The 18,957-nt window shown below is 40.8% G+C and overlaps 1 protein-coding gene across 1 annotated transcript in view; it reads left to right on the forward strand.

The window, feature by feature from the left end:
• The window catches only part of MYPN (myopalladin), an 89,217-nt gene that overhangs the window by 44,452 nt on the left and 25,808 nt on the right, over nt 1-18,957 (forward strand). The window contains exons 9-12 of the mRNA XM_070470732.1: nt 2,105-2,221; nt 2,996-3,365; nt 12,934-13,527; nt 14,295-14,433. Of these exons, the coding sequence (XP_070326833.1) occupies nt 2,105-2,221; nt 2,996-3,365; nt 12,934-13,527; nt 14,295-14,433 (1,220 nt within the window). The remainder of the gene's footprint in view (nt 1-2,104; nt 2,222-2,995; nt 3,366-12,933; nt 13,528-14,294; nt 14,434-18,957) is intronic.

The raw sequence follows: 18,957 nt of genomic DNA on the forward strand, positions 1-18,957 counted from the left end.
GCAAAGAATCAGACATGACTTAGCAACTGAACAACAATAATCCATGTTGCATAACATTGGATTATGCAGTAGTAGGCCGCTGGGGATATAGTAAAGACCACAGTGGTCTTACTCTAGCACTGCTTGCAGTGGAGAAGCATTTTTCCCCTTGAAAATATTTCAGTCTTTTGATACTTTCAACTAGAACAAGCTTTTTCACAAGGTAGTCTCATACATAAAATAATTTCAGAGTTACCCTAAAGAGGTCCATGCCCCAAAATAAGCCCAATCTTCACAATCTAAAATTTCATGTCCAGAGAGTTCTTCCTTCTACCTTATATAATGCAAATACCCTTTGGAGACAGAATACTTTATCAGGCAGGTGTAGTGTAGTCTGAATAAATTTATCAGATCATTTTCTGAATGCAGGTTGCTGAAAGCTGAGAGAGCAAATGTTTGGGAAGGGGAACAGAGAGAAGGAAGCATAAGCCTCAGAAAAAGGACAGAGAGGTACCAAAAACCAAACTTCGCCTCTCCATCATTTAAGATTCTTTGGGCAGCAAGCAAAGGAAACCTAACCAAACGTGGCTTAAGCAACAAGAAAAATCTATCTTGTCACATTGCAAAATGCCCTAAGAAATGACAGTCTTGAGACTGCTTAATTTTGCATCTCAGATCATCAAGGACCAAGCTTTTCTCCTCCCCTCATTCTGTCACCTTCAGAGTATCCTCTTAAGCTGGTTCTACTCATATATCCAAGTCAGCAGCCACAGTTCTGGGTATTACATGCAGATGACAATGTCCAGAGGCAAAAATAGGGAATAATGCTCTCTTTTATTCCTTTTAAAGAGCAAAGAAAACTTTCCCAGAAACTCCCCAGGAGACTTTCCCTAATATCTTATTGATCAAAATTGTGTGTCACATGCCACCACCTAAGCAAGACCAGAGTTAGCATAACTGGTTAGCATGACCAATCACGATTCACCAACCAAGGCTGGGAAAGGCCAGTCTGCCTTGAAGCCTATGATCACTTCAAGGAGGGTGCACAAAGCCAGGATTCCATTAGTAAGGAGGAAGGAAGCTGAAGGGTTAACTGAGCAGGTACTCAACACTGCGCCATGGCCTCCCATCCAGGTTTCCTAGAAGTGGTCCAGCTAATTTAATCCAGTTATCATGAAAAACTGAGATGCCAAGTTTCTAATACAACTCTGCTTTTTTTAATTTTGTTTTTAATGTCAGTTCTACTGAGTGATAACTGGAGGTTTATGTTACCATCTTATACCTCTCTTCATTAGTTGCCAAGGAACACCTAACTATAATAATTTAAGGCTGTAATCATATGATTCTATCTGGGAATCGCTTCAGTAGTTACTCAAAGGGGGTTCATTCTCTGTATTGGAGTAATCTATAAGAATTACCATAGTATCACAAAAGAAAAGGTGCATTTCACTTTTCTTTCACCCAGAATTCTAAGTTGCTCTACCAGCTAATTACTAGTAGCTAAGCAAAATATTTACTGTCCAGTTTTAAATTATGGCCTACATTTAAAATTACCTCATGACAAAAGTTCCCCACAGAATCAGTCACAAAAAAAGAAGAAAATAGTTTTCCAAGGAAATAGTGAGATCTGCGTTTAAAAATCATTTTTTCAATCCTTTTAGTTCACACAGAACTCCCTTTGCTTTTTTAAAAAATTTATTTTTAATTGAAGGATAATTGCTTTACAATATTGTGTTGATTTCTGCTATACATCAGCATGACTCAGCCATAGCCTCCTCTTGCTTTAAATCCTTTGTTTTTGTGATTTTCAGCTTATTGTTTCTTGGTTCTATTTTTGTTTTCTGGACTGATGACATAAAAACATCATATTTATGAATCCATAATTTATATTACATTATTATTAAATCCTCTTGCTGAGTGTCTGCATGGAGTTATTCATTTTACATCCTTTGGCTCATTTGGTCTGCTAACCAGTCAATTCAACCAAATAATTGGACTAATTATTTTCAAATGATATAATCATCTTCTTCTATTGACTTTTATAGAATCACTATCTAATATCAGAAAATCCCGTAATTCCACTCCCATAAAAAGTCAGTAACCATCTCTGCTTTATTGGCTTTAGAGGAGATCTGTACTTTGGTCATTGCCGAGGTATTTGCAGAAGATTCTGGGTGCTTCACGTGTACTGCAAGCAACAAATATGGCACAGTGTCAAGCATTGCACAGCTAGATGTGAGAGGTAAGGATTCTTCCAATGCCGGAGCAGTCTAGACCAGGGCTTCCCTAGCCCCCAGATCAGTACCAGTCCGTGGCCTGTTAGGAACCGGGCCGTCCAGCAGGAGGTGAGTGGCAGGTGAGCAAATGAAGCTTCATCTGTATTTACAGCCGCTCCCCATCTCACTTTACTGTTTGAGTTCCACCTGCTGTCAGATCAGCAGCGGCATAATAAATGTAATGCACTTGAATCATCCTGAAACCAACCTCCCCAACCCCTGCCTCAGTCCATGGAAAAATTGTCTTCCACAAAACCAGTCCGTGGTGCCAAACAGGTTGGGGACCATTGGTTTAGACTATGACTTTAAATATGAGTATGAAGAGTGTACTTTATCCTTTCTTACTGCTTTTCATATGAAGCTCATGTGGCTCTTCTAAAAAGTTTTTGAATTATTGAGGAAAGTGTTCCTGAACAGAATTCAATTTCTAATTTCTTATCACATTTATCACCACCATCTCAGTTATCCTGCTGTTATTTATTATACACCCTAAGAAAACATCTCCTTGGTCTTACATAGACTTCTAAAATTCTTTCCAAAATGCTACTTAGATTTTTTTGAGTTTCCCCCCCCCTGTATCCTTACCATTCTTTAATGCCTCAGATTGTGTTTGCTGTTTTTGACAAGCATCTCTAATTAGCACATTCACCTAAGTTGGATACCTGCCCCAACTCAGGGTGACAGTCCTTTCTCAGTCTTGTTGAGTAAGGCTAGTGGCTCAGGTCCTGTTATCCTTTCAGGAAATGAAGACCTCAGAAACAATGGGTCTCTTCACTCAGCCAACTCCACCACCAACCTGGCTCTTATTGAGCAACAGCCATCCCCACCCAACCCAGAGCCTCCTGTGGAACAACCCCCTAAACCCAAGCTGGAAGGGGTGCTGGTGAACCACAACGAGCCCCGGTCCAGCTCAAGGATTGGGCTCCGCGTGCACTTCAACCTGCCTGAAGATGACAAAGGAAGCGAAGAATCCTCCGAGGGTGGCATGGTGACCACCCACCAGACCAGGCCAGATTCCTTCCAGGAGAGATTCAATGGTCAGTCAGCAAAAATCTCTGAGCCTTCCTCACCCGTCAAAGAGCCCCCTCCAGTTCTGGCCAAACCCAAACTGTAAGTAAAAACTAGAATGGATAACCAAGAGTGCCTGCGACCTTCTCTGAGTCTGCCCTTCTTAAAAATGATGAAGCTGAAAAGGAGAATTATGAAATGAGAAAACATACATTAAATGCTTTGCAAATCATATAGCCTTACATCAATATAAATGGGCTATCACAATCATCCTTACTATTCATCTTCTACTTCCAAGAAGTGTTACATCTAAACTGGCTCAAAAAGATATTTGTCCTATACTAGATGGCTCCAGATGAAGCACTTCTGCACTTTTCTGTTTTAATAAACTTTTTTTTGACTCGGCTTCATGAGCCATTTTACTTTTTGGCTGCACTGAGCAGCTTACACAATCTTAATTTCCCAACCAAGATCAAACTGTGTCCCCTAAAGTGGAAGCATAGTCTTAACCTCTGTACTGTCAGGGAAGTCCCTCCACATCCTTCAATGTTTTTTGCACCTGAATTCTTTCCTTTTTTAAAGAAATTAAGGTATAGTTGACTTACAATGTTGTGCTAGTTTCAGCTGCACAGCAAAGTGATTTAGTTATACATATGTATCCCTTTTTAGATTCTTTTTTCTTGTAGGTTATTACAAAACATTGAATATAGTTCCCTTCGCTAAAACTGCCTGGATTTTAAAACCCAAATTTGCCACGTATGGGCTGTTATAAATACCTTTGTGTCTATTGGTCTGTTTTTTTCAATTAATTTATTTTTAATTGAAGGATAATTGCTTCACAATTTTTGTGTTGGTTTCTGCCTACATCAGCATGAATCAGCCATAGGTATACATAGATCCTAGGTGCCCTCCCACTTGAACCTCCCTTCCACCTCTACACCCTTCTTACAAAGCCCTTTCTTAGGTCTAAATCTTTACAGCCTGTAATTTTATCTCTCTGTTTCCCATTTCTACTTCAGCTTAAGTTTTTATACTCATTGTAGAAAAGATATCAACTGTTTTTTAGATAGTTCCTTGATATGGCTGCATATGCTGTGGTAAGCACAGTAGGCTTCATATAACTGTAATGGGATGAAAGAAGTCATAAAAATTGAGTCACTTCTGAATTTGATGCACTTGTGGCCCAAACCCTCTTCAGAGCTTCCATCAGCATCCTGTTGCAATATTTAACATGCATCCATAGTAAAACAAGCATTTGATCCACACTATTATGTTCTGATGTGATCCACACATCAAAGTGATAAAAATCACGTTGATAACAACATAGACCTTTAAATATCAACAATGAAATCTACAGTAATAGGACTCCCATCATCTGTTCCTTGGTGCTGACCACAGGGTACTCACTGGAAGCAGTTCATGTTGCTTAGTTTTATATTTTTCTCTCTGCCACACAAATTCTGGGCAAAAAATTAAATGTTACAAAACATACAAGTCACACCCAGAAATGCTTCAGTTCGATAACTCAGTCTTGTCTGATTCTTTGTGACCCCATGGACTGCAGCTCACCAGGCCTCCCTGTCCATCACCAACTCCCTGAATTTACTCAAACTCATATCCATTGAGTCGGTGATGCCATCCAACCATCTCATCCTCTGTCGTCCCCTTCTCCTCTGGCCTTCAATCTTTCCCAGCATCAGGGTCTTTTCCAATGAGTCAGTTCTTCCCATCAGGTGGCCAAAGTATTGGAGTTTCAGCTTCAGCATCAGTCCCTCCAATGAACATTCAGGACTGATTTCCTTTAGGATGGACTGGTTGGATCTCCTTGCAGTCCACGGGACTCTTAACAGTCTTTTCCAACATCACAGGTCAAAAGCATCAATTCTTTGGTGCTCAGCTTTCTTTATAGTTCAACTCTCACATCCATACATGACTACTGGAGAAACCATAGCCTTGACTAGACAGACCTTTGTTGACAAAGTAATGTCTCTGCTATTTAATAGGCTGTCTAGGTTAGTCATAGCTTTTCTTCCAAGGAGCAAGCGTCTTTTAATTTTAAGGCTGGAGTCACCATTTGCAGTGATTTTGGGACCCCCAAAAGTAAAGTCTGTCACTGCTTCCACTGTTTCCCCACCTATTTGCCATGAAGTGATGGGACTAGATGCCATGATCTTAGTATTCTGAATGTTGAGGCTTAAGCCAACTTTTTGTACTCTCCTCTTTCACTTTCATCAAGAGGTTCTTTAGTAGTTCTTCACTTTCTGCCATAAGGGTGGTGTCATCTGCATATCTGAGGTTATTGATATTTCTCCCTGCAATCTTGATTCCAGCTTGTGCTTCATCCAGCCCGGTGTTTCTCATGATGTACTCTGCATATAAATTAAACTTCTGTCCCCTCAAAATTCTGCTAGTCACAGGAAACAGGAATTACTTGAAGTAAAAAGAAGGGAAGAGGTTATGACAGTGATATAAGCAGGAATGAGAAACAAAACCCAGCCAGGCCCTGCACAGAGGAGAGTAGGGAGTTAGTGATAGTGAACAATGTCAGATTCATGATCTCCGAAGAAGATTTAGCTTTGGGACCACAGACCAGGCTTGATCACTCAAGAGTGTTCGTGTAGCAGAGTTTTCTTAAAGTGAAAAAGGGACAGAGAAAGCTTCTGACATAGACATCAGAAGGGGGAAGGAGAGTGTCCCCCTCCCAAGTGTTAGCAACGGAGTTATATACTTTTTCAATTGGTTATTATAGTAAATCAAAAGAATGTCTCAAGGTTGTAAAGATCTTACTAGACCCACTCCCACAATTTATATTTTAAGATGACAGGATTAGAACTAACAATAGAAAAGATTTTACCAGACCCACTCCCATAATATACATTCTAAAATAACAGGATTAGTCAGAAGGTTTTCAAGAAGGAGAAACTGTCCTCAGGCAGGATACATTGTTGTTATATAATCCTTAGTACAGAGTTTAAACTGAGTTCTGGCTTAAAGAAAAAAATGTCTTATGAGACTAAGACTAAGGAACGTAGAGGCAAAAAAAAGACATTTGTCCTTTTCTCCTCCTTGAGAATTCCAGACCCCTATCTCCTCCTCAAGAGCCCCAGACCCCTCTCTCTCCTCCTCAGGGACCCTGGACTTCTTATCAACCTGCCTAGGAATTGACTCTCTCCTTAGGAGCTAGGATCACATACACGGTCAGTCTGGCTTCTATCTGCTGCTCACGCTCCGTCCCAAGCACTTCCTTGTTTCCTCTTTGCATATCCTCTCCTCTCTTCTCTCTTGGAAGCCTCATCAACTCATATCTCGCCCATAATGACATGTCCTTTCACGATTTCTGTCAAGTTCCACTGTTAACTGGGCTTCCCTTGTGGCTCAGCTGGTAAAGAATCTGCCTGCAGTGCAGGAGACCAGGGTTCGATCCCGGGGTGTTGGGAAGATCCCCTGGAGAAGGGAAAGGCTACCCACTCCAGTATTCTGGCCTGGAGAATTCCATGGACTGTATAGTCCATGGGGTCGCAAAGAGTCAGGCACCACTGAGGGACTTTCACTTTTCACTGTCTTTTCACTGCTAACTACATCATTCTCAGAAGCTCCATTCCAAATACCAGCCTTGTTTACTGGTGGCTCAGACAGTAAAGAATCTGCCTGCAGTGCAGGAGACCTGGGTTCGATCTCTGGGTTGGAAAGATCCCCTGGAGAAGGAAATGGCAACCCACTTGCCTGGAAAATTCCATGGACAGAGGAGCCTGGTAGGCTACAGTCCATGGGGTCACAAAGAGTCAGACACAGAGGTCAGGTGCAGAGAATTTAGGTTTACAAGGAAGAAGAGTCAAATGGATCAAATCACGACTGTGTGTAAAAGCAATTCTCAGAGAAGTGAGTTGTGGGAATAGGTAACCCCAGACAATCCATTTGCCATTTTGTAGAGCCTCCACTTACCCAGGGACTGTTTAAGTGAGTGAAGTCACACAGGGAAGTCATCCCAACCCAGGCTGCTGATTCCTTAATTACCACATGAAAATTTCAATGAATATAAAAATTCTTTCTACTAAGTTATGTAGTGACACCCTCTAAAAATCCAGTTCTCAGCACTATATAATTCTTTAATATGTTTTGCCTTCCTTAAATTTTGTATTAGAGACAAGAATATGCATGTGGATACTCCCCGCTTCCTCTGTCCTTCCTCCCTCCCTCTCTCTCTTTTATAAACACACATGCTCCCTTTGTGAATCCACATGCTTGCACACTTTTCTTACTGGTTTTAACCTTATTGATGTTAATCTTTTAGGTTTTACATTAAAACATATTGACTCAGTAATCTTGAGGATACCATTTTCTGGTTGTTCTTCAATTTGCCATTCATATAGAAAATAGAATTCGGATAGATCTTAAAACTGCAAAGGGAAGCTGTCATTTTAAACACTATCATCAAAACCTAGATAATTTAGACTTTGAAAATATCAACTTGAATATTAAGCTATCTAAAGACGTGATTCTTCATCCTGGCTACACTCTAGAATAAAATGTATAGCTTCTGAAAAATATTTATGCCTTGCACCCCAGCCGAATCATAATCTCTCCACAGCTTATTCTTAGGTACAGCCAGTCGGAAACTACAGTGTAAAAGTTGGTGAACCTGATTTACAACCCTTTATCACCCCACCCAGCCCCATACACACATTCCTTCACGGCCAGAAAAACAAGAATAAACATTTAAAGTGGATAAAATGTCAGAGACAAAATGAGAATGTACTAGGAAAATGTATGCTTTGGGGACAAGTGTTTCTCTAGAGCAGTGGTTCAGTCTTGGACGCAGGCAAGAACTACCTAGAGGCCTGCTATTCAAAGCACTGGCGTCCCCTTGGGGCCTGATAGAAATACAGGCTCTAGTACTCCACTAAGACCCACTGAACCAGAAGCCCTGGGGGTGGGACCCAGAAATCTATCTTTTAACAAGCCCAACAGAGGATTCTGAAGCTCGCTGAAATTTAAGAACAATTCCCCTACACTTAAAAACTATGCCTGGATCCTTTCCCAGGCCAACTGACTCTAGCCAGTGGTGCCTAAATTAGTGAGGTCTGTTTGCTTTTTATGCTCTCTGCACAGCCAGCATGATTACCACTGCTAAAACCACAGCTAAATCTGATTGCAGAGACATATTTACCCAGAATTAGTTATCTTAATCAGTGGTGCACTGGCAAATGTTTTAATTACCGACAGAGGCAGGGAAGCCCTGACTTGCAGCACTTGCCAATTTCCTCCCACCAGGGATGATTTCAAGTTACTAAAGAAAGATCATTGAACTGGGAATTGGGATGAGGTGTGTACAATCCTCTCTCCAGAGCCAATGAGAGCTGGCTCCAAAGCACACCGCCCCAACTGTTGTTGCCAAACTGCTTTCAAAGGTACTTGATACAATAGCTCAAGTTTGTTCTGCAGTGCTTGTCATAAAGCCTTGACATTTTATCTCAACCACTTAAAATCCATAAGAAATTCTTTCATATTCCAGAACCACAAGAAGAAGCAACCTTAACAGTTTTGAAACTCATGTTCCTTCTTACAAATCTTAAAATTGGTATCTGTAGTTCAGAAACTGAAAAATACAATAGCCACAATGTATTGAGCATTCAACTGATTTAGGTGACTCATCCACCAATTCTCACAACAATGTGAAGAGATATTACTTACTCCTATTTTACTTATGAAGAAATTGGGATCGAAAAAACCTAGAAACCACTCAAAACCAAACACATAATCAGTGGCAGAGCCAAGATTAGGATCTAAGTCTTTCTGCAGAAGCCATATTCTTGAGCATTATGCTTTAAGTAAGTTGTGGCAAAAGAAAAGATATTTTCAGATAACCCGAGAGAGTTGACAATCTACAGAAAGAAAGCTTGGGTATAACCCTGATTTCAGAAATCCTCACAGCAACAAGACATGAACAGCTGAGTGTATGGCAATTTATGATAGGCTGCTATTTTGAATTAGAGAGGTTGTTCAGGGCTTTTTATGCTTTGTAATTAACCTGTCCTTTCTTTATTATTTCACTGCAATGTGTATCTTCATTATTAGATAGTAAATTCTATAACCGAATTGAATGACAACAAATATGTTATCTGTAAATAACTACTCGTTATTTGTGTTACATGCATATATAGTAAGATTTTTTTTAAGCCCTGAATAGCTCATACTATCTGAGGCATATTTGTATATCCTATAGCACCTAGCAAAGTAAACACAGAGAAGATTCAATAAAAGTTTGTTGACTACTAGAATTGACACCTTGCCCTGATGTAATGAATAAGCAAATCGAAACAGGTGTTTTAAATCCCTTCTGAAACAAGATAGAGCTTAGTAACATTTGGAGAAAAAAAATCATGCACAACTCTTTGTGACCCCATGGACTGTAGCCCACCAGGCTCCTCCATCCATGGGATTCTCCAGGCAAGAATACTGGAGTGGGTTGCCATTTCCTTCTCCAGGGGATCTTCCTGACCCAGGGATCAAACCCAAGTCTCCTGCATTGCAGGCAGACACTTTAACCTCTGAACCACTTCACTTTGTAAGAATACTGGAGTGGGTTACAATTTCTTTCTCCAGGGGACCTTCCTGACCCAGGGATCAAACCCAGGTCTTCTGCATTGCTGCAGATTCTTTATCATCTGAGCCATCAGGGAAGCCTATCAATCAAAAAGAGAGGTTATTCTCAAATGAATTCTTCCAGAATTTTAGATAATCAAAACAATTTGATGCTGTATCTCATATATCATTATGTTTAAGGTTTGTGACCCTCCAATATACTGCATTAAATTATAAGGGCCAAGATGCTATTTAAAGTCTTAAAGTTAAAAGCTAGTTCTTGGTTTTCATTCAATGGAAGCCAAAAGAAAATCAGAATCAATCAATATCAAGTGACTTCCTGGCCTCTTTTCTTCATCCCTAGCTTTTTAAGATCACTTAATTTTCATATGCTACTTTTTCTACTTCCATAACCACAAGAAAATATTTCTGCATCATCCGATTAAAATTTACTCAAGAATACAATACAAACCTGTCCTAAAAACCACACAACATTATCTTTATGCTATAGCATTCACAGAATGGGACCTGCCAAATATTAGATCCATTAAAATTATAAAGGTCTTATAGTTTCATGCCATTGGGAGAGTTAACACCAGCAGAAATAATGTTAATTGTTCATATTTTTCTAAGTATATCTAAGAAGGATATTTCTACTTCTCTTGATTGCTAAATAAAATGAAAAGGTTTAATTAATTTTACTTTTTTCTCTCAGCTTAAATACTTACTTCTAAAAGGGGGGAAGAAAGTTACTCTGCCAAGTGGCTAGTACTTCTAAATTCTTAGTTTAATCCAAGATGAGAGTTTCATAGTTTAACAAAGGATCATACAGTATGTAGCATTTGACAGGAGTTAATGAAAGTAGAGATTGGTCTCTACGTTGTGAAGTTACTTTTCCATATATTGTGTATCAGAAATGTCAACGAAGGGAAGGGAAAATGCCTTAAACTCCAAGGATTTTTTTTAAGTCAAGGTTTGGAGAACCTTCTGACTTGGTCTTTAAAAAAAGAGAAAAGTTTTATTTATTATTTCTTTGTTACTGTACTGGGTCTTCGCTGCTGTGAAGGCTTCTCTCTAGTTGCCGTGTGCAGGCTTCGCGTTGCGGGGAGGGGTGGGGGTTGGGGCTTTTGTTGTTGGTGCAAAGCACTGGCTCTAGGACACACAGGCTTCAGCAGTTGTGGCTCCGGGGCTCCAGAGCACAGGCTCAATAGTTGCTGCCCACGAGTTTAGTTGCTCCACAGCATATGGAATCCTCCCAGATCAGAGATCGAATCCAGCTCTCCTGCATCAGCAGGAGGATTCTTTACCCCTGAGCCACCAGGGAAGCCCCTGACTTGATATTGTTGGTGTTGACTTCCCCAATGGTATGAAAATGTAGAACCTTTCATTTTTAATAGACCCCATGTTCAGCAGATCATCTTCTCTGTTCCAGGTATACTTTCAGAGAACATAAAACCATGGTGGTTGAAGCACTGTGGTCTCACTCGTGGCTCCTCCTATGGTTATTTGCTCAAGAGGAGAGTCTCCTACACAGCAAAACTTGACAGTTCTGACAACTTGATGCATATATAGTATTTAGACATTTTCCATTTTCTTTATTAAAAAATAATTAACTATTTTAAGAGAAAGTATTAGACTGTGGGACTTAAGGCAAATCAAACAACGCTTCTGTGAGTCAGATTCCTTTACATAGAGAAAGTGCTCCCAGCTTAATCATCTTCCTTTTTTTAGGCACAAGACAAGTCTAAGGCAACATTTATAATTATGGTGACCATATAATCTAGCACTGAAACCATGACATTTTTGAGAGTGAAAGAGTGCCAGCAGTAATTATGGCAGGAAAACAGGCATAAAGGAGCACGGTCTAGAATGAATCAAAACATATGGTTACCTTATCTATAAAGCTTTGTTGTCATAAGAGGATGAGAAACACCAAGACATATCCAGCTGCTTTGCTAAGGTTTGCTCTAAAATGAGACAGAGTGAAGAATCTAGCACATTTGGGGGGGAACTCAGCCCTCTTTAGTGTTAGTGACTAACATCAGTATGTAGCTCAACACCTCTGTCCAGAAGCCCAACCCTAACCCTAAACCTAGTTTAGTTCAGTTCAGTCACACAGTTGTGTCTGACTCTTTTGTGACCCCATGGACTGCAGCACACCAGGCCTCCCTGTCCATCACCAATTCCCAGAGTTTGCTCAAACTCATATCCATTGAGTCGGTGATGCCATCCAACCATCTCATCCTCTGTTGTCCCCTTCTCCTCCTGCCTTCAATCTTTCCCAGCATCAGGGTCTTTTCAAATGAGTCAGTTCTTCCCATCAGGTGGCCAATGTACTGGAGTTTCAGCTTCAGCATCAGTCCCTCCAATGAACATTCAGGACTGATTTCCTTTAGGATGGACTGGTTGGATCTCCTTGCAGTCCAAGGGACTCTCAAGAGTCTTCTCCAACATCACAGGTCAAAAGCATCAATTCTTCAGCACTCAGCTTTCTTTATAGTCCAACTCTCACATCCATACATGACTACTGGAAAAACCACAGCTTTGACTAGATGGACCTTTGTTGGCAAAGTAATGTCTCTGCTTTTTAATATGCTCTCTAGGTTGGTCATAACTTTTCTTCCAAGGAGCAAGTGTCTTTTAGTTTCATGGCCTACCCCTAGCCCAGATACTATCTACTCATCTTGGAACTTTGAGCACTCCCAACAAGAGAATCATTGTTTCTATTTCTTGTTCCTAATTTTTAAACATTCTGCTGTGTTGCCCAACGCCAGGGTCACAACACAAAGGACAAAATGTCGATAGATGATGCCTCACGGAGTTGTGCATCATGGTGGCCTTTCCCTTCTTCCTGGCAATCAAACAGATCTGGAAAGAAGGAGAGAACTCACAAGAAACTGATTGGCTGACTGCTGGCCACTCTGGCTGTACATTCTTAGCAGATACTGGGTTGACCAAAAAGTTCATTCTGATTTCTGAAAGATCTTTTTGACCAACCCAACAATAAAGAGCCTGTCTGGACACTTTCTGATGGGTGAGGAGATGGTAACAGTTTCTCTTCTCTCCCCCACTCTTGTTTTGTGTGCAGCGACTCCAGTCAGCTACAACAGCTTCACAACCAAGTTTTACTGGAACAACAGCAGTTGCAAAACCCATCCCCTTCATCTCCCAAGGAGTTTCCTTTCAACATGAGTGTTTTGAACTCCACTGCTGTTCCGGCAGTGACAATGTCCAGCAAGCAGGCGAAGGCCCCTCCATCACAGACATTCAGCTTGGCCCGGCCAAAGCACTTCTTCCCCTCTACAAGTACCACTGTGGCCTCCGTGTCCCCTTCCAGCTCTCCAGTGTTCACCCTGAGCAGCACTCCTCAAGCCATGCAGAGGACAGTGAGCAAAGAAAGCCTCTTAGTTACTCACCCCTCGGCTCAAACCAAATCTCTAGGAGGGGTCTCCATCCAAAACGAGCCACTCCCCACTCCAGGTCCAACAGAGCCAGCACAACTGCCACTCACGTTTTCCATCTCCAGCGGAAACCAGTTTCAGCCCCGTTGTGTGTCCCCAGCTCCTGTCTCTCCCACCAGCCGCATTCAGAACCCAGTGGCTTTTCTCAGCTCCGTTCTGCCTTCTCTCCCTGCCATCCCACCCACCAATGCCATGGGGCTGCCTAAAAGCGCACCATCCATGTAAGTATCTCAAGATATGAGTATTGAATTTGTTACAACATTGCTTCTGTTTTATGTTTTGGGTTTTTGGCCAAAAGGCATGTGGGATCTTAACTCTCTGACCAGGGATTGAACCCCCACCTCCTGCATTGGAAGGTTAAGTCTTAACCACTGGACCAGCAGGGAAGTCCCTCATTGAGGTTTCTTGATGTAAAAGAGGTCATTTAAGAAGGGGTCTCCATAAGAATAGCTTAGTCTAGGATAGGCCTCTTAGTTATCACTATCATTTGTCCTTTATAATCCTATCTCTTAGACAAAATGGATATTGAACATGTTAGGACAAAAGCACATGATTATTTTAAACATGGGCTTCCCTGGTGGCTCAGACGGTAAAGAATCCACCTGAATGCAGGAGACCCAGGTTTGATTCCTGGGTTGGGAAGATCCCCTGAAATAGGGCATGGCAACCCACTCCAGTATTCCTGCCTGGAGAATCCCATGGACAGAAGAGCCTGGCGGGCTACCGTCTATGGGGTCACAAAGAATCAGACATGACTAAAGTGACTTAGCATGCACGCATTTTAAATATATTTTTATAATTTAAATACTGAAAACACCTCTATACACAGGTTCTTTGCTCAGTGCTCAACTTTTGCACACAAGATGCCCTACGTAAGTGCTTGATGACTCCTGGTGTATGGTTGTCATTCCAACCTCCCTGATTCCTAGGCCTTTGTACCCTGACCAGGGCTTTTCATGAGTGACTTAGGGGTGAATTAATTTTACAGGCCATCCCAGGGACTAATGAAGAAAAATACAAAGTCTTCCCACCCAGTGAATGATGATTACATCCGTGAAACTAAGAATGCGGTGATTCTAGACTTGGGAAAAAAGATGAATTTCAGTGATGTCAGATCAAATCAGCAGGTAAGACTGTTGGATTCAGATGATTTATTGGAATTTCACTGTAAGGAATGTAAGTTTGCTTAATTCAGTCCTTAGGTCACCTGACCTCAGTGAAACTGACACTGCAGCTTTGGAAGGCAGAGTACAGACTGACCATGGTTTGCGCAGGAAACTTGTCCACATGGATCCACAGTTCTTGATTAGCCCAATAGCTAATTCAGTTTACCTGTTTACATGTGTTTACCTAGAATAGAGCAGGTTAAGTAGAGGGACTAGAGAGTCTGCTTTCCATTCCAGCAATCCTCTGCTCAGTATTGGCAAACACCATCACATCTTTGAGATATTTCAATATCTGAGCCTTGAGGTGATCTGGGCTTGAAGGAACTCTGGAGTTCCAAGTTCTCTTTTCTGATTCCTTCAACCCTAATGTGCCTGGGGATTGCTCACCAGTTCTTCTCAATCTTTACATTAGGTTAAAGTGTGTGAAACAGCCATTAGCCAATATCCTGTGGTTCAACCTGTATAACCCCCTGTTTTCTAGTAAGTGTTTACACTGAAGGAGAAAAAGCAAAGTCATATGCAAGCATATTCGAAAGAAACACTATTTTATTTGAACTAGTTTTTCTTTTTTGTCTGTGCCACATAGCATGCAGGATCTTAGTTCCCTGATCAAGGATCAAATCCACACCCCCTGTAGTGGAAAAAGAGTTTAAACCACTGGATCACCAGGGAAGTCCTGAGCCATTTATTTTTGCTTTCTGTACAGTGGTTATTTTTTTAATGCAGATATATATTTTAATAATTTAACTCTTGGTTTATTTCCTCAGGTGGGAACTGATTAAAATCGATTTTGAAATAGAACATAAAATTTCAGTGAAAACTATATGTCAAATATTGTGCAGTCTGTGATATAAGTGACCCTGGAAACAAGGTTCCACACTCCCCTGACCATATGTTGCTTTCCTTCATGTTTTTAAATCTTACTTCCAGTGGAACCACTGATATACAGTATTTTACTAGTCCATTATATGTTGGGAAATTCTTACTGAGTGGATTCTTTTGAATACAGTGTTTACAGTACTCAAAATTTGAACTTCCCTGAAGGTCCAATGGTTAAGTCTTTGCCTTCCAATGCAGGGGGTGTGAGTTCAATCCCTGATAGGGGAGATTCACATGCCCCAGGGCCAAGAAACCAAAACATGAAACAGGCAATATTGCAACAAATTCAATAAAGACTTTAAAAATGGTTCACATCAAGTAATATCTTCTTTAAAATGCTCAAAATAATGCTTAAAAATGTTGTTTAAAATTGACTTTAAATTATTGACTTGAAGCAGGATATTTAAGCTTGCCATAATCAAGTACACTTTTCATATATCATTTCATCAAATTCATACATATCTGGGAGGCAAATACCAAGGCAACTATTCTTCTCTTCCATCTTCTAGATAGAGAAACTGAGGCACAGTTGTCAAACTGTTAGGTCAGTGGTAGAACAGGAACCAGAGCCCTGGCTTCCAAGTCACTTACACATTTTTCCTGAACCTCTGCAATCTTCTGCAGTTTTACGACAATTACCTCCAAACCCCATAAACGTTGCTCTGTCTAGCACAGATTTGTTTTCCTATAATACTGTCATCACAGTTGTGGTTGTTAATCCTTCTAAGTGTCACTGAAATCAGAGCTGTGTTCAGACTGTCTTTTACAACTCAGACAGGGAGCAATTAGAAGCCTGTAAAAGTGATACCAAGTCAGCACACAGTCTGTCTGATTTTTCCTTTATGGTTACTCTGTAGGGAGATTCATGCTAATCCATTGCCCAATTCAAGGGAAAGTAAGGTTTTTCTCTTATCTGAACTGTGAGTACATGTAAACATGAATTTCCATGAGTGGAGGGCTATAAATCCAGTAGAACTCTATTAAACCTCCATCATGAATTAAATTCAAGGCTAACAGCAGGAACTTGGAGTCTCAAAAAGTATCTCAAGCCTCCCCATCTGAAAAGTGTGACACATGTCAGTGTTCTTCTGACAATTATTATTCTTAGAGTTATTACAGTATGTTAATTACAGAATTGATCTTACACAGCATTGTGTGCCAATGAAATGAAATGAAATGAAATGAAAGCCAAGCTACATAATGCAACTCAGGAAACTAAGGAGCTATCTGAGATGGAATGCTTGCATTAGGTTGGTAGATGTTGATCTGAGGAAGTTTTGAGGCCATATTACAATACTGTTTTGTCCACTGCTGTCTTGGGAAACAACAGTGAAAAAGTCATGAAGAATTGTCTAAATGTATTGTGGCCCACTGATGAAGCGAAGAAGAAAATTTGTTTAGAAAAAGTGGAAAACAATCATAAAGAAACATGAGTACTGACAGCTGTCTATACCTGCATTCTAGGTACATGGAAATCAAGATGATCTATTTTTTTACTCCCACATTAGCTTTAGACATTTAATGTCTTATTTCAACTTTCATCCTTGACCTCCCTTCTCTGGAAATCTCCCCATCTCTTTATTCTTATCCTCCCTCCCATTTTTCAAATGAAAACTTTTAAAAAGTGTGGCTCCCAGGTACTCCCCTGTATGACAAAAAGGAAAAAATATAAGTACCTAATTCTTGCTCTGCCTTTTTTCCCTCTAATCTCCTTCTTCTCTAAGCTCCTTAGTCATTTCTTCTATTTAAATCTTACTTCTTTCATCTCTTACCATGAATTCTTTATGAAAATTCTCCCTTGAGCGCAAATAATCTTGCCATCTGTTTCTTTTCTAATAAGAGGACCACGTGTCACTGGCCTTACATTGTTCACCATGGGCATGGTAGGATCCTGAGTGATGGAATAGTGAAGTGTCCCCATGTCATCTGCTGTGAGTTCACCCAGGATGTACTAGTCACAAGCTCCCTGAGAGCTGGAGTCGGGGGAGGAGGGTCTTGCTCACTGCTGTACCCCTGCTGTGTCTGGCCCAGAGTAGGTGCCCAGCAAGTATCTGTTGAATTAAGTCACAACTCTGGGATTTATATTAGTTTCACATAGGATAATGAAACTTTTGACCAAGGAGAAAATTTTGGATTTGTTGCATCTCTATAGAAAATATCTCACTTGACTACAGGGATTCTGATTATACCTAATTATAGATACTATCCACCGTGATAATAATCTGTTTTAATCAACTGCTGCTGCTGCTGCTGTTAAGTCGCTTCAGTCGTGTCCGACTCTGTGCGACCCCATAGACGGCAGCCCACCAGGCTCCCACGTCCCTGGGATTCTCCAGGCAAGCACACTGGAGTGGGTTGCCATTTCCTTCTCCAATGCATGAAAGTGAAAAGTGAAAGTGAAGTCGCTCAGTCGCATCTGGCTCTTAGCGACCCCATGGACTGCAGCCCACCAGGCTCCTCCATCCATGGGATTTTCCAGGCAAGAGTACTGGAGTGGGGTGCCATTGCCTTCTCCGAATCAACTGATTAAGAAGATGAAAACTTTAAAAAATGGCGAAGTTAAGCAAAGCTCTGGCATTAACTGAAGCTTTATGGGTAAATCTGTGAATCATTTAGTGATTATTTATTCTTAAAGACAAAATTTGGATTTAAAGTATTTTTAAATACTTTAAAAGGAGGTCTACCTCCTCCACAGTAGAGTCTGTTTTATAGAATGCTGTACCCCCAGTGCCTATTATAGTATTCTAAGAATCTGGCAGGAAGGACAGGGCGGGGGGCTATGAAGCCTGGTTATTTCTATTGAAGGTGGCATGTAGTATTAGATACATGGTAAAAAAAAAGACATCCTCTGTGTATGTTAAAGTTTATCTAGGAATCTTGGATCTGCTGCCCATACTGTGGGCTGTCCCAGGAACAAAGGAGAATACTTCCCCTAACACATACAACTTCCTTTAGCACACACTATACCCAGAGTTGGCTGGGAGCCCTTTGAGCAGGCTCTTCCAACTGGTTTGATCCTACTTGATTATTTGCCCCAAAGACCAGACTCAGAACCCAGCTCAGGGCACTGTGTCAGATCATGCTCCATGTTTTCGAAATCTGGAACCTTGGCAATGCCGTGTCTGATTGGGGTATGTCATGACACTGAGGTTCTCAGCAGAAGGAAAGTACTCTCCACCACTCTGACAATTTGAAGGAAATTTCTGCAGATGTGTCCCGGAAACCAAATGCCTCAAGTTGTCAAACTATCGGCATTAAGAGGATTATCTTCAAAGGAAAAAAAAAAAGAACCTATATTTTCAAGTGGCATATTCTTCTGAAGTTATTTTTTAGCTTTTCACTTTCTTTCATAGAGCAACTGAAATTCTGTGCAATTCATTTTCACTTAAGGTCTTTAACATAAGCCTGGAAAGGATGGGCCATATGTCATTGACTTGCTGGCCACACAGACCAGATTTACACAGAAAAACATTCTCTCCTTTGAGCACAGACATCACCTACAAGCAGACTTCACAGAAACTCCTGTTTATACTCACAAAACGGACAAAGCAAGGAAAAATGGAGAACACAGCACAAATCCAGTCCTGGAAATTCAAAGTGCACGGC

Source organism: Odocoileus virginianus, chromosome 7 (assembly GCF_023699985.2).
Source record: "Odocoileus virginianus isolate 20LAN1187 ecotype Illinois chromosome 7, Ovbor_1.2, whole genome shotgun sequence".
Lineage (NCBI taxonomy): Eukaryota > Metazoa > Chordata > Mammalia > Artiodactyla > Cervidae > Odocoileus > Odocoileus virginianus.